The 14,132-nt window shown below is 46.3% G+C and overlaps 1 protein-coding gene across 1 annotated transcript; it reads left to right on the forward strand.

Moving 5' to 3' along the window:
- Positions 1-217: 217 nt before the first annotated feature.
- On the forward strand, positions 218-6,161 carry LOC135180378 (interleukin-9 receptor-like). The gene is made up of 8 exons (XM_064152733.1): positions 218-296; positions 689-797; positions 2,065-2,258; positions 2,907-3,043; positions 3,360-3,534; positions 3,754-3,868; positions 4,826-4,910; positions 5,585-6,161. The coding sequence occupies exons 1-8, from the start codon at positions 218-220 to the stop codon at positions 6,080-6,082; spliced, it is 1,392 nt and encodes a 463-aa protein (XP_064008803.1). The 3' UTR covers positions 6,083-6,161.
- The last annotated feature ends 7,971 nt before the right edge of the window (positions 6,162-14,132 follow it).

Below are 14,132 nucleotides of genomic sequence, written 5' to 3' on the forward strand. Positions count from 1 at the left end.
ACCTGTCTTTTGGGGCAGGTGGAGATTTATCTTTCTTTTACTGGCATGAGAGCAGTTCCTGCAGAAGAAATAATGTAACTGAGTTGGTGCCTTGTTTGACAGAGTCAAGGTCAGCTTCTGTCAAGGCTGGCAGAAGCTGGCAGGTAAAGCTTCACCCAGCCGGCACCAATGCTAACAGAACTGCTTCTAACAGTTACTGTTTCAGATGCTGCCTGGAATGGGAGGAGATGTGTGGCAGCTGGGCCTCCAGGTGTGCATTGCTGCCGTGCTGCTCTTTGGTGGAGGAAGAGGGAGAGGTAAGAGGAAATCTGTAATAGGTGCCCGATGGGAAGAGTGGCACATGCATATGTGCACTCCTTTTCCATTTACAGGCCCTAAAGCATGCAACACAAGATCTTGTGACTGCCCTTCTTCAGGTCCAAAGAACTGGTACAGCTGGCTGGCAATGCCAGACCTAGGGAACTGAGCACATCTGGCCAAGCTGGGCAGCAGCAGTGCCCGAGGTCCCTGCCCTAAAATGTGACACTCATCTCATGCAGTGAAGTGTGGTGTAAGAGAGCAAGAACATCATGAGAAAGCCTAGGTGAGGTGTCAGTGGAGGAAGCACCAGCAAGTGATGTATCTGAGGTACCGAGCAAGGTCTTCTCAGGTGGTACATGAATGCAGCTCTGGTTTCCTTTCTCTGCAGAGTTCCCTGGCAGCCTGAGCTGCCTGAATAACTACGTTACTACTGTGAACTGCGTGTGGGCAACAGAGGAGCCCGTGGGCAATGGGCCTTTCCACCTGCATTTTATCAAGTAAGGTTGCTGCACACCAAGAGCTGTCTGGTGGTCCCAGCATGATGGTACAGAGTCGACACAGGGCCCAGCCGTGGGTTTTGTTCTCTTCAGAGCAAATCTATCATCTCACCACCCCCTCTCCAGGCTGCTTTGGAAGCTGCTCCCTTCACACCCTATTATTGGGCTCACAGCCTTGGGGAGAGCAGCAAAGGTCCAGCACACCTGCTGCATGGTCTCATGCTGGCTTAGGGCAGTCCATCCAGCCAGAGTCCCCTTCTGAAAGGGTGCTCTCAGCACAGAGAGCTTTCCCATCCCAGCCTCTGCTCCCCATCATCTGGGGACTTCCCCAGCCTAGCACCAAGTTTTCTAACAAATTTCTAATCACTCCTTGTCTTGCTGTCTAGAAACTAAACCCCTAGTGGTGTAAATTAGTTTATACACACACACACACACACACACGTCCACTGAGTTATAAGCTTCAATAACAGATTTAGAATATTAGGTGAATATTTTTTCTGCTAACAGAAGAAATTAGGTGAATAGTTTGCTAAGTGAAGGGACAACAAGCATTGTGACAGGCTAATTTGAGGTGAGTGTCTTCAGATCATAAATGTTGTCTTGACTACCAATATGCAGTTAACTATTACATCAGGGTAAGTCAAAGTAGCCCAGCTCTTAACAATACTGGACTTCAAATCTGTGAAAAAGGCCAAGCTGACAATCTGGTATCCCAGTTTATTGTGGGACTGCGTGCAACAAGAAAGACTTGCCAAAAATTTAGCATTAGATGAAAATTTAGCATTAGATGATTTAATAAACCATCTGTCATCCTGTTACGCTGTGCTTGTGAGTATCAAAAATCCCCAGACAGCAAATCACCCTCTGACATGCTTTGATTTCAATGCTTGCTTGTTTGTAGCAAAAGAGGCTTTAATGTATGAGGTGCTAGCTCCGTGCTGTGCACTTTTAGCTAACTCCTACCTCTGCACCAGCCACTTCCCTGCCAGCAACACTTAGCAGCCCTCTTGCTTTCAGAGAGCAGGGAGCATGGACTGGATCCTGTGCAGAGCTCTTGGGAGGTTTGGTGCTCTCAGCAGTGAGGTTATGGAAGTGTCTCCTTCCTTTCTCTTTAGCCCTGCCATCCAGTCAGCTTCAGTATTGCTTTCTCTGACATGTGCACTGAAGAGGTTCATGTTCTTCCAGAATGTGGTTCTGAGCTAAGCTGCCACCCATCTTCCGTAAGTTGAAAAGCACTTAATGACTTTCATCCCTTTTGTTCTTCTAGCCTCTGGTCAAAGGGCCGCAACGCCAGCTGCAAGCTGACTGCCAGAGAGAGCGTGCAGGATCAGTACCACTGCACAATCTGTTTTGCCAGACAGATCCTGGAGACAGATGGTTACAGAGTCTATCTCCAGGGCAGCTTCTTTGGCCACAGTCGCACCTATATCACCTTTCCAGAGTACAGTCCTCGCAGACACAGTAAGTATGAGCCAGGGTAGCTGCCAGCTGGGGCTCTGCACAGAAACTTTGGGTAAGTCTGACGTGCTCTCAAAGAGGTGTCTCAAAGACAGCAAGTGAAATAAACCAGACTGCCCATTCCTGGAGAGTGTGGGGCTTGATGAGTGAGAAAGCAGTCCTAGTGCCCTTGCATTCTGACTTCCCCAGGACTTCACAGGGGGCTGGCTCTGGAGCAATTGTCAAGCAGACTTATTATCTGCATCATGTTTTCTTGTGCCATGGATAATGTGCAATTGAATTGCCTGTACAGGTGTGGGTTTGGGTTTTTTTTTGTTTCTTTTCCCCTAAGAAATGAAGCCATGAGGAAGCACAGTCATGGATCTAATTTAAGTGTCCCATGGCCTGGCAATTCAGAGAAATGCTCTAGCATTCAGGATCTCAGAACTTGTCTGTTAGGCTGTGTGCTGGAAATGCAGATGGTTCTTGGCTTGCATACTATCACCAGGGGATAGCCTATTCTCATTAACCGAGGGCACTTCTGTAGCTGTTTTGGCCTACGCTGTAAGCTAATTTGATCTACTGATGGTCTTACTATCACTCATTAGATCCAGCCTTATCTTTCAGGACTTCAGTCAGCCAAGTATGATGCATCTCCTTCTCTATTTGCAGTAAAACTGGATCCACCTTTGAACATCCAGAGCAATGCCACTGCCAGCAAGTGTCAGATATGGTGGAGTGTGCCCAAGTACCTTGCTGAAATTCTCCAATATGAGCTGCAGTATAAGGAGTACAGCATGTCCTGGGAGGTAACCGGAGGCACACAACGATCCTGCCTCGCTCTTTGGGTGCAATGGCCTTCCCATTCAGCTCAGGGCCTCCTGGCAGCTGTTTTAAGCTGGCCCTTCTGGTTTCCCACTTCAAGGCTGAAAGGTTTCATGTAAAACATCAGTACTTAGGATCAGAAAACCTTCTCCTGAATGCTGCATTCAGAAATTATCCATCAAGCTCTCTTCTTGTATCCAAGAAAAGATTTGGAGAAGAAAACAGGGGAGGGAAAGAGTATTTAAAAGAGCACCCCTTTGCCCAGCTTTGTTGACAGAAACTCCTTGTGGTGCCTTGCAGATGGCACTGAACAAGACAGTGCCCAGCTGGCTGCCAGAGCTGGCAATCGAAGCCTCTGAGTTCCGTGGCAGCGTCGATTACGCTGCACGAGTTCGCTGCAAAGTCTCTGACAATGAGGATTCTTACCAGAGCCACTGGAGCGAGTGGAGCCAGACAACAGTGTTTCGAAGAGCAGGTAAGAACAGCCTTGTTTAAACCTCAGCTCCTGTCTTCTCATGTCCACATTACAGAAAAAAAAGGGAGATACCTGGTAAAATGAAGCTCAGTTCAGAACTAGCTTCTTTCCAGTTTTCATAGCCAGGTCTTTAGCTGCCTGTCTTGTTTGGTTATTTGGGGTTCTGTTTTGACTCCCAGACTTTTTATCAACTATTATCTGTGCTGATTCTTTTCCTAGATGTACCAAAACTGCCTGAAAAGATCCTTAATAACCGAACTATTCAATTCTTGTTCATTCCTCTGAGTTTTGCCACTCTACTCTACCTTTGTTGGAACTGCAAGCTTTCTTCAAGGTATGTTATAGTTTTTCATTAAGCTCCCCTTGACTTCTAGGCCTGAAGAGGGTAAATCAAGTGTCCTTAAATCCTTTTTGATTCCTGTTTCTGCTGCACAGACCCAATTGTTTTCAAAAACTCTTTTGACAGTCTTAGGACACAACCTGTTCCTTGGCTGATGATACTTAATGACCCACTACACAATTCTTAGGGAGACCAAAGTGTCTTTGTGCCACCCAAACTCAGCTCAAGCTCAAGGCTGATGGTCTCTTGGAGTTAAAGAAATGCAGACATAGGCATTTTTGTTAAGTTTCATGTAGATGCACTGAAAGTGCAAGTACACAGCAGTCCATAAAGGCAGTTAAACTGATGTTAAGCTACTTGTGACGTGTCTGGTAGTAGCCAGTATGTACAATACCGATACAGGCAAGAAATTCACTCAGATTCAGCGTTTCTTAGTTGTACAGAGAAAAAGTCTCTCTACAAGCACCTTGCCACACATTCTTGTGCTCCACAGACACAGCTCTACTGGGTCAGATGCTAAATGCTAAAATACTTTCACAGGCTGGGCTCTAGTAAGGGGACTAAGACGTCTGGCAGAATTTCTCTAAGCATAATGGAACTAGAATGCTCTACAGTGCTTCCAGAAACAGTGGTTTAGAGCAAATAAGTTGCTAAAGAAACACCTAAATGACCCAGTGCATGTAGTAAGTTATAGACTAGCATTGAATTTGTAGCACACAGCATTCCTCAGAAACTTTGAAGAGTACATCTCAGGCTGGAAACTTTGGATGCATGCACAGGAGGCAGACAAGTGAATGCCATGTCAGAAACTGTGTGAAATGGGCTGCTTGTGCAGTCTTGCAAAGATGAGAGTGGGGCTTTCATCTCATCAGGGTCTCATGCCATTGGGGCAGAATGCAGAAAAATTGCCTGTCAGCTTTCATTATTTTAAGTGTTGTTTTCTCACTTCAGGGCAAAAAGCCTCTTGTGCTTTAACATCCCCACACCAGCTGCTTTCTTTCATCCACTCTATAATTTGCACAATGGGAATTTTAAGGTAACAAGTTTAATTTCTTTCTTATGATCCTTGGTACACAAGGGAAGGGATTCTTTTTTCTGGTATCAGTCATTCTAGTTCCTTAACACAGTTACTAATACATGGTTCTAGTCTTCCCGAGAGTTTACATTCTCAGTTTCCTTCTTCTACATACTAGCTGCACCAGAGCCTTCTGCCCAGCTTCTCTCCTTAGGAATAAAACCCATCCAGTCACTCTCTATCCATGCTGAACATGAAAGGTACACCCTGCCTTTACAAAGCCAAGGCAACGCAAGCACCTGGTAGCATACTCTGGAGGTGAAGTCTTGGGAATTGCTAGTGAACTCTTGGGAATTTAGCAGGTGGGTTCTCTGCCCTATTAAACTAACTTTACCCGGAAGATCTGCACTAAATCTCTGGATTACTGTGCCAAAGCCATTCAGAAAGACAGTTAGTTTGCAAATTACAGCTCTAAGCACAATGCCCTGAAGGAGGAATTGATTTTTTGTCGCAACGAGGGTGATGAAATACAAGAGCAGCTTAATCAGAGAGGTGGTAGAAGCCCCATCTCGGAAAACATTCCAGGTCAGGTTGGCTAATGCTCTGAGCAACCTCATCTATTTATAGATATGCCTACTGACTGCAGGAGGTTTAAGAGTCCCTACTAATCCAAAGTGTTCTAATCATTTCACCAGGACTGGCTTGGACCTAGTGAGGCTTGTAGCCAACTCAGAATAGAAGAGATCAGCAACTCAAACAAAGTGACTGCAGATGAAGTTTCTGATCTAAACACCCAGGAACTGATTTCCCAGATCTCCTTGAAACCTATGGACAGCACAGATCTAGCTGCTGCAGAAGAAAAGTTTGTATTTGACTTAGGTCCAAGCGAGCAGTACGTCCCCAGCAAGTATTTAAGAGCTGACGGGACAGAAGTAAGGCTGGGACTGTTGTTCACACAAAAACATTATGACACAGTTGGCCTGAAAATCTCTGAACCGATTAAAGCCAACCTTGAGAGCCCTAGCGTGGGAAGGAATGATCCCCCTCACCCACAAGATGAAAAGGGCAACTTTCTTATGCACCAGGAGTCCTTGGAGATAGCTAATGTGTCCTTCAGCAGCAGTGACTATTGTACCTTGTGTGACAATGACACCACAGGAGGTCTGATTCCTGCTGAACTCCTGAAGCTCTAGAATGGTAATAGCCTTGTCAAACATCAGAATGATTAGAGTGATCTTCTCTGAGGAATAGTGCCTGCAAAGGCCTTTGTGTCTTCTTACCTCCCAACACTGTCTCTTCAGGTGGATCAAATGGTGACTGTGCACACTGTTAAGTTTCAATTTCAGTACTTCAAAAAAGCAATGTGACCAACTCCTGGCTAGCAAATACTACCTCCACAGGCATGGCAAGGCCTGACTCCAACAGTGGCTGCTGGCTCAGAAGACATATGGCCATGCCCTTTTCTAAATTAACCTCCTGCAGCAACAGAAGTCCAGCACCCCTTGAGTCCAAGGAAGCAGCAGCAGACTCGCTGCTTTTCCTCTTCGAGAGTTATTGGAACTGTGTGCCTCACAGAAGCAGCAATATTTGCAATGTGCTGAACCAGGCAAGGTGATGGAACAGGTCATCTTGAGTGCCATCACCAAGCACCTACAGGATGGCCAAGGGATCAGGCCCAGCCAGCATGCGTTTAGGAAGGGCAGGTCCTGTCTCACCAACCTGAGCTCCTTTTATGATCAGGTTACCCACCTGGTGAATGTGGGGCAGGCTGTGGATGGAGTCTGCCTGCACTGCAGCAAAGCCTTTGACACTGTCTGCCACGAGAAGCTCCTAGCCAAGCTGGCAGCTCATGGCTTGGACAGATTCACTCTGTGCTGGGTCAGGAACTGGCTGGATGGCAGAGCCCAGAGAGTGGTGGTGAATGGTGCCACATCCAGTTGGCAGCTGTCACTGGTGGTGTTCCCCAAGGATCAGTGCTGGGCCCAGTCCTGTTCAATATCTTTATTGATGATCTGGACAAGGGGATTGAGTCCAGCATCAGTAAGTTTGCAGATGACACCAAGCTAGGAGCAGGTGTTGATCTGTTGGAAGGTAGGAGAGCCCTGCAGAGGGATCTGGCCAGGCTGGATGGGTGGGCAGAGGCCAATGGGATGAGACTGAACAAGGCCAAGTGCAGGGTTCTGCACTTTGGCCACAACAACCCCAAGCAGCACTACAGGCCGGGGACAGAGTGGCTGGAAAGCAGCCAGGAGGAAAGGGACCTGGGGGTACTGATAGATAGTAGCTGAAGATGAGCCAGCAGTGTGCCCAGGTGGCCAAGAGAGCCAATGGCATCCTGGCCTGCATCAGGAACAGTGTGGCCAGGAGGACAAGGGAGGTTATTCTTCCCCTGTTCTCAGCACTGGTCAGGCCACACCTTGAGTACTGTGTCCAGTTCTGGGCCCCTCAATTCAAGAGAGATGTTGAGGTACTGGAAGGTGTCCAGAGAAGGGCAACAAGGCTGGTGAAAGGCCTGGAACACAAACCCTGTGAGGAGAGGCTGTGGTAGCTGGGGTTGTTTAGCCTGGAGAAGAGGAGGCTCAGGGGTGACCTCATTGCTGCCTACAACTACCTGAAGGGACATTGTAGCCAGGTCGGGGGTGGCCTCTTCTCCCAGGCAACCAGCAATAGAACAAGGGGACACAGTCTCAAATTGTGGTGGGGGAAAGTATAGGATGGATGTTAGAAGGAAGTTCTTCACACAGAGTGATTTCCCATTGGAATGGGTTGCCCAGGGAGGTGGTGGAGGCACCGTCCCTGGAGGTCTTCAAGAAAAGACTGGATGAGGCACTCAGTGCCATGGTCTTGTTGGGGAGATAGGTTGGACTGGATAATCTTGGTTGTCTCTTCCAACCTGGTTGATTCTATGATTCTATGATTTAACCCCTACCATTATTTTAAACCTATGTATGATTCTTCATAAAACCATGATAAGTGATTTTTGCTAAAGCAGGTAATTTTGCTTTTTGATATTGGTGACTTCAAAGGGTTCCTTATTTCATCAGAACTGACAATGGCACTATGTGAAGGGAATCGGTGAGTAGACCTTGTTCTTCATTGTCCTTGAATGGTTGTAACTACTTCGACTTCAACAAAATTTTATTCCAAGGTAAATGGCTGGGCTGATCTAATGGAGAAGGCTGAAAAGCAAGAATAGCACAGACAAGCTTTATTGAATCACAAAACAGGCTAAGCCCACTGCCTCTTCAGAACTTTTATTACTTCTCTCGAACTGGCAAGTTTATTTTCTGCCTTAGACACAGATAATCCTGTATAATTGATTACCCATCATACAGATTCCTGGAGCCTTAGTTATATCTCCTAGATTTAAAAAGCTAAACAGCTCTAGCAAGCATACTGAGATGTGTACATGTGCGTCTAAACTACAGTCACACACTCATTCCTCTTTGGGAGGTCTTCCCTTGTCCCTCCGGTGACTGCCAGCACTGATTATTTTTGGCACTGCTGTGGTGGTAGGCCTGAAGGGGCAAACATGGGCTTATCCAAGCTCAGACATGTTTGCCTGCCCCCCCCCTCCCCCTTCTGTACTGCGGAAGCAACCTTGGGAGGGGAGGGTGAAAGCCCTGGCTTTGCCTAATATGGTGAGGCCTGGCAAAGTGCCATTCCGAGTGGCTAACCGGTGTCCAATGCCCCACTAGTCACGGTCTGGATATTGATAAAAGGGATGAGCAGGTAGCACAGGGCTGCTGCCACCTCATTTTGCATCCTGAATTTGCCTGGAGAGCTGGCCAGGAACAGGCTCCAAATGCCTGCATGTGGTTGCCTTGCATCGCCCCCAGCGTGAGACCAGGCACACCTCAAGACACCCTGCCTGCCCCTGAAAGTCTTCCTGCTAAGACTACAAGCACTGGAGACACACAGATTGTCCAGAGGAGCCAGGGACAAGGTCAGAGATTGTCAGCCTCCTTTCAACAGAAGCCTGGGAGAAATCAAGTCTCAGCAGCCAATCGGACAGAGTTCCACCTGCTTTGGGTACTGCCTGATTTAGAGTTTTGTGAGTAAATACTTAAAAGCCTCTTCCAGTATAGTATTTGCATTTGCCACTGTAAGAAGTAAGTGCTCCAGTTTTGCCTGTGCCCTGCCTGTATAAATTTCCAACCTGTGCATTGTTTTGAACCTGTGACTAAGTTTCTGGCGAGTCCTAATGTTAATAAACAGTTTTCATAGTTATTAACAATCATCGCCTGGACAGCAAAATTAATACAGATTATTAATTTTGCATAATCCTTCACAACTGCAAAGAAAGACTTCAGTGAGAAGTAACGAAGTAGATTAAAACATCCTTCACAAACTACTTCATCTGGAGGAAATGCAGCAACAGAAGGAGGACTTCATGTGACCTTGTGTGACAGCCAGAGGAAGTGCCAGAAGTGATTTGTTCTCAGTGTTGAAAGAAAAGACTCTTCTGATATCTGAAAAAAAAAAAATCACCTTTCCAGTCCTTTCTGCTTTTTATCTTGTAAAAAATATATCCAAGAGTGTGTTTTATACCATACCACAATCTAGTGGCAGGAAAAGAACAAGGTATTACTGCCACTAACAGTTGCCATAGTTTCCTATGAAGAAAATCTGTAAAACAACACCACATGCCTGAAGGATTTTGGTGATCCCAAACTTTTAAAACCTATAGTATGGTTTGATGTAGTGTGTCAAATTCCAAATCTTCAGAATTGGAGAGTTGCTTCCTGAAACTGTTAGATCAGTTGTGTCTGAAATCTCTCAAAATCTACACAGTCCTTGCTTAGGAACTTGTCTGCACAGAAGTGGAACCAGAATGAATGTAGTAGGAAATTACTGGAGAGAAATCAAAAGTCATGGATGCTGCTGCCTATGTCCATCAGGCCAGGCCAGAGAAGACAACAGGCTGACTGTTAAAGGGCAGAGTAATTAATGGCTGAATTCTATGACCTTAAAGGTCTTTTCCAGCCTAAACAATAATATGATTCTATAATTAATGCAAACTTTGACTTTTCAAATGTTTGAAAGCTTTGGAAAGAACTTTGACTACATGAAGCATTAGTAAAATCGGTCTGAAAACATCATAGAAGAAGTAGGTGAGGGAAGAACTAAATGCTCTGCCCAGTTGGCAGATGAAAAGCACTAAGTCAGTGCTGCTCCCACCACCACCAGAAAAAAAAAGTGCTAAGAAGACTCCTAAGGGAAGATGTATTTTACAGCTCATAAAGTCAAGCTGACCAGCATGGTTGGCATGCATGTGAACAGCAGTATAGCTCCACTAGTGCCCACCTCTGTTGTAAGTATTGGTATTTCCAGTAACAAGTGATAGAGCTGTATCTGTGTCGGGCATTAGCCAACTGCATGCTCATTTCAGGAGGGGTATAAACACCAGCCTGCATGTTTCACAGCAGTATAGGTATCACAACACTGACACAAACTCATTTTGAAAGAGCACAAGCATTATGACACAACACTCAACCTGCTGTGCCTCTTCAGTCAGGATGTCTTGTCTTCACAGGGGTGGCTTCTAATGCACAAAAACAGAAGGCAAGTGTCAAATAGCAGCATTCCCTTCAGCCCTGAGCCTCGGGGCTTAAATCACTAATCTGCAAACTTCTGCACAAAGGTGCAGAAGCCAAGCCTACGAAAGCAATCTTTTTCCTGACACCACCATCAGTCGATGGCCAAATAAAGCCATAAAACTTTTCCTGGTTAAGTAAGCAGACAGGAGAAGAATAATCCCAGAGAAAAGACAAACAAGTCTATTCTTTTTAGTTTACTTCTGTAAAATTTGATCGTAGTGTAATCAAAGGACAGAAAACGTTGGTTAGACTCAGAGCAGTAGCATGCGAACTCTGTTAGTTCCAGCTCCACAGCCCTATTGCTCAATCTTTCTTGCATTTCTGTGCTGCAGAAATCTTTCTCTTTTACCATAGGCCTTTGCAGACAAGCACAGTCTCCTGAGTCTCCCAACACCCTTCAACAGAGTGTATTCTCCTTCACAGAGCCATCCACAAGTTCACTCATCTATCCAGTAAAAACAGAAAAAAAATGATTAGTTTAGCTGAAATTACTGAAGATTAGACAATCTGCAGATCTGTTCCTGATAGAGGCAGGAAGACAGAAGCACTAATCAAGTGCAGATATCTAAACCATCAGTTTGAAAGCAGAAGCTGTCATATTTGAGGACATACACAATTATGTACTAGTGATCATAACTGGAAAATAGGAGAGGATGTTCTTTTTTTATGCTAGGAAAGGGAACAAACACACACATGTGCGTGTGTGTGTGCTTGTTTTTAACAAGATGCAAGCCAAGGATTAAGTTGCAGCACAAACCCACAGTACTTGGATTGCTTCTTCCTTGATGCTCACACAGCCAAGTTGACTGACAAAATCCATAATCCCAGTGTCAAATCTTATGATTTTAGGGCTAACAGCTTGATGTGATCAACACACTTCATCATTCCAGTGCATATTGGAGTGCAGCACACAGCCTGCTGAGACAACAGCTCTGAATACTACTTGCATGTGCAGCAGCCCAGTGTTTTGCAGTACTTGTGCCTGTCTAGAAGCAGGATTTTTGTATTCCTATATGAAGGCTCAACACATTATGGGTTTTTCAGCCACTACAGTCTCTTGGATTATCTTTTGCTAACATGGTTGACAAATGCTGAAAAAGTTGTAAGCAAGTGTAAATGAAGCATGAATTTAAGAAAGGAATCAGGGCATCAACCTGGACAGCTCGGAAGAGACTTTTTTGTAACATAGTCAAACCCAGACCATAGATGTATTGCAAGTGAGATCCACAGTACTAGAGACGAACATAAAGAATGCTTTCACATAAATCAGCAGCATGCCTCACCTGGTTTCAGTCACCAGAATTGACTGCCCCATCTTCATATGAGATTACACTTTTCAGCAGCTTGCACAGTGGTTCCAACAGCTTAATGAACTGTGGAAGGAGGCACAGCAGGGTCATACACATAAAGAACACAGCTTTTTGACTCCTGATATGAGTTTCTTCCTTATCATCATACATGCAATTTAAAGACTACTGATCCCTCCCATCACACTCCCTTGCTTTCATGCTCTAAAATCAGCACTGCTGCTGCCAACAAACTGAGGAGTTTTATCTGCTAGAGGTATGAAGTTACTTAGTATTTTGTGGGAGGGAGTATATAGGATGTGTTCTTCCTAGGCTGCGAAATATCAGACCAATTCTGAGCAAACAAATGCAGTCAGCAACCTTTCTGAGGCTACCTAGTCCAGTGCCATGCAGGTCACCTGCCAATCATAGACCAGAATCATAGATTCAGTCAGTGTTGGAAGGAACCACAAAAATCATCTAGTTTCAACCCCCCTGTCATGGGCAGGGACACCCTACCCTAGATCAGGCTGCCCAGAGCCTTATCCAGACTGGCCTTAAACACCTCCAGGGATGGGGCCTCAACCATCTCCCTGGGCAACCCATTCCCGGCTCTCACCACCTCTCATGGTGCAGAACTTCCTCCTCACATTCAGTCTGAATCTCCCCACCTCCAGCTTTGCTCCATTCCCCCTAGTCTTGTCTAAAAAGTCCCTCCCCAGCTTTTTTGTAGGTCCCTTTCAGATACCAAAAGGCCACAATAAGGTCACCTGGGAGCGTCCTCGTCTCCACATTGAACAGCCCCAATTCTTCTCAGTCTGTTCTCATAGGAGAGGTGCTCCAGCCCTCTGATTATCCTTGTGGCCCTGCTCTGGACACACTCCAGCATCTCCACATCCCTCTTGTTCCAGGGGCTCCAGAACTGGATGCAGTACTCCAGGTGTGGTCATACTAGAGCACAGTAGAGAGGGAGAATCACCTCCCTGCCCCTGCTGGCCACACTTCTCCTGATGCAGCCCAGGCTCTGGTTGGCTTCCTGGCCTGCAGGTGCACACTGCTGGCTCCTGTTGAGCTTCTCGTCCACCAGCACCCCAGCCATTCACTGCCCAGCCTGGATTTGTGCTTGGGATTGCCTCGACCCAGATGCAGGACCTTGCACTCGGTCTTGTTTGAACCTCCTGAGGTTGGCTTGTGCCCACCTCTCCAGCCTGTCCAAATACAACCCGTATATGTGAGCTAGGGAAAAGCTTAGGGTTTGTTTATCATATGCCTGTCTCAGCTCTTCTGACATCTGTTATTGCCAGTTTTCCCAGCGGAGCAGTACAGTTGCTTACATTTGCAACTTATATATTAATAATTGGTTCAGCTCTCTAGGTCTAATACTCAGAGAGCTACAGATGACTTTGCAGCTATAGGGTCAGTTACAGAAATGCTTTCCTCATCCCTGTGATGCAGAGACTTCAGTAAGGACACAGATGGCACACATCTGGGTGAAGAACACTGTCACGTCTCCTCTCCATGTCATGGCTGTAACTGGCTTGATCATGCTCTCCTTGGACTCTCAACCACATCTTCTGCCCAGGGCCTGAGAGCTCCATTTAACCTATATTTAGGCCCGGGTGAAGTGTTTTGTTCTCTATCTCTGTCATTTCCTGAGTGGCCCCTGGACACAGGCTTTAGGTTGTATTTTTGATTAACTCCTTGGGTGGATGTTGCAGCTGTCTCCAGTCTTCTCTCTGGCCCTGACTCCTGGATGGATCAGGGATATGGTTCATCATCTCACCATGCCCAGAGTGTCGGTGAGATCTGCTATTAGCATCGACCTCAGTCCTCTTCAGAGCTGCTGCCAATATGCTCAGCATGGCAGAGGGGCAGTCCATCTTTCTGAATACTAATGGAACTATCTCACCTAAGATTACATGTTCTTTCCTACAGGAAAGTCACTCTTGCTTGTATCTCTAGTTTCCTGCAATACTCTGTATTCACAAAGTCTGGCCAGCCATGATCAGGGCATTCCCTGGGGCTGCAACAGGCACTGGATGAGGTGTGACTGCCCTTACACGCTGGTAAGAAATGCAGAAAGAGTAGAGCTACTTATCCCTTGTTTGACGCTGCATGCTTGATTCTGATGCAGTTCAGCGAACTAGATGGGCCTTTCTGCACCAGCCTCCCGAGTACTCCCTCACTGGCCCGTCAAAGTGTGTCATCCCGGTGCTGGCTGACACCCAGTGTCTCCCGTGGGGAAACGCACCTCCACTCGACGTGCACACGGGTGGGCAGGGCTGCGCTCTCCACACACACACATGCAAGAACGTTTATTGCAAGGGGTAGAAGCAGTAAGCACTTCAGTCCCGGGC

Source organism: Pogoniulus pusillus, chromosome 13 (assembly GCF_015220805.1).
Source record: "Pogoniulus pusillus isolate bPogPus1 chromosome 13, bPogPus1.pri, whole genome shotgun sequence".
Lineage (NCBI taxonomy): Eukaryota > Metazoa > Chordata > Aves > Piciformes > Lybiidae > Pogoniulus > Pogoniulus pusillus.

Excerpts from the sequence above, each read along its gene's own strand:
- LOC135180378 (XM_064152733.1), top strand. The coding sequence starts at position 218 with ATGGGAGGAGATGTGTGGCAGCTGGGCCTCCAGGTGTGCATTGCTGCC. Across the intron at positions 3,869-4,825 it reads AACTGCAAGCTTTCTTCAAG|GGCAAAAAGCCTCTTGTGCT; the intron begins GTATGTTATAGT and ends TTCTCACTTCAG. Across the intron at positions 4,911-5,584 it reads TGCACAATGGGAATTTTAAG|GACTGGCTTGGACCTAGTGA; the intron begins GTAACAAGTTTA and ends TCATTTCACCAG.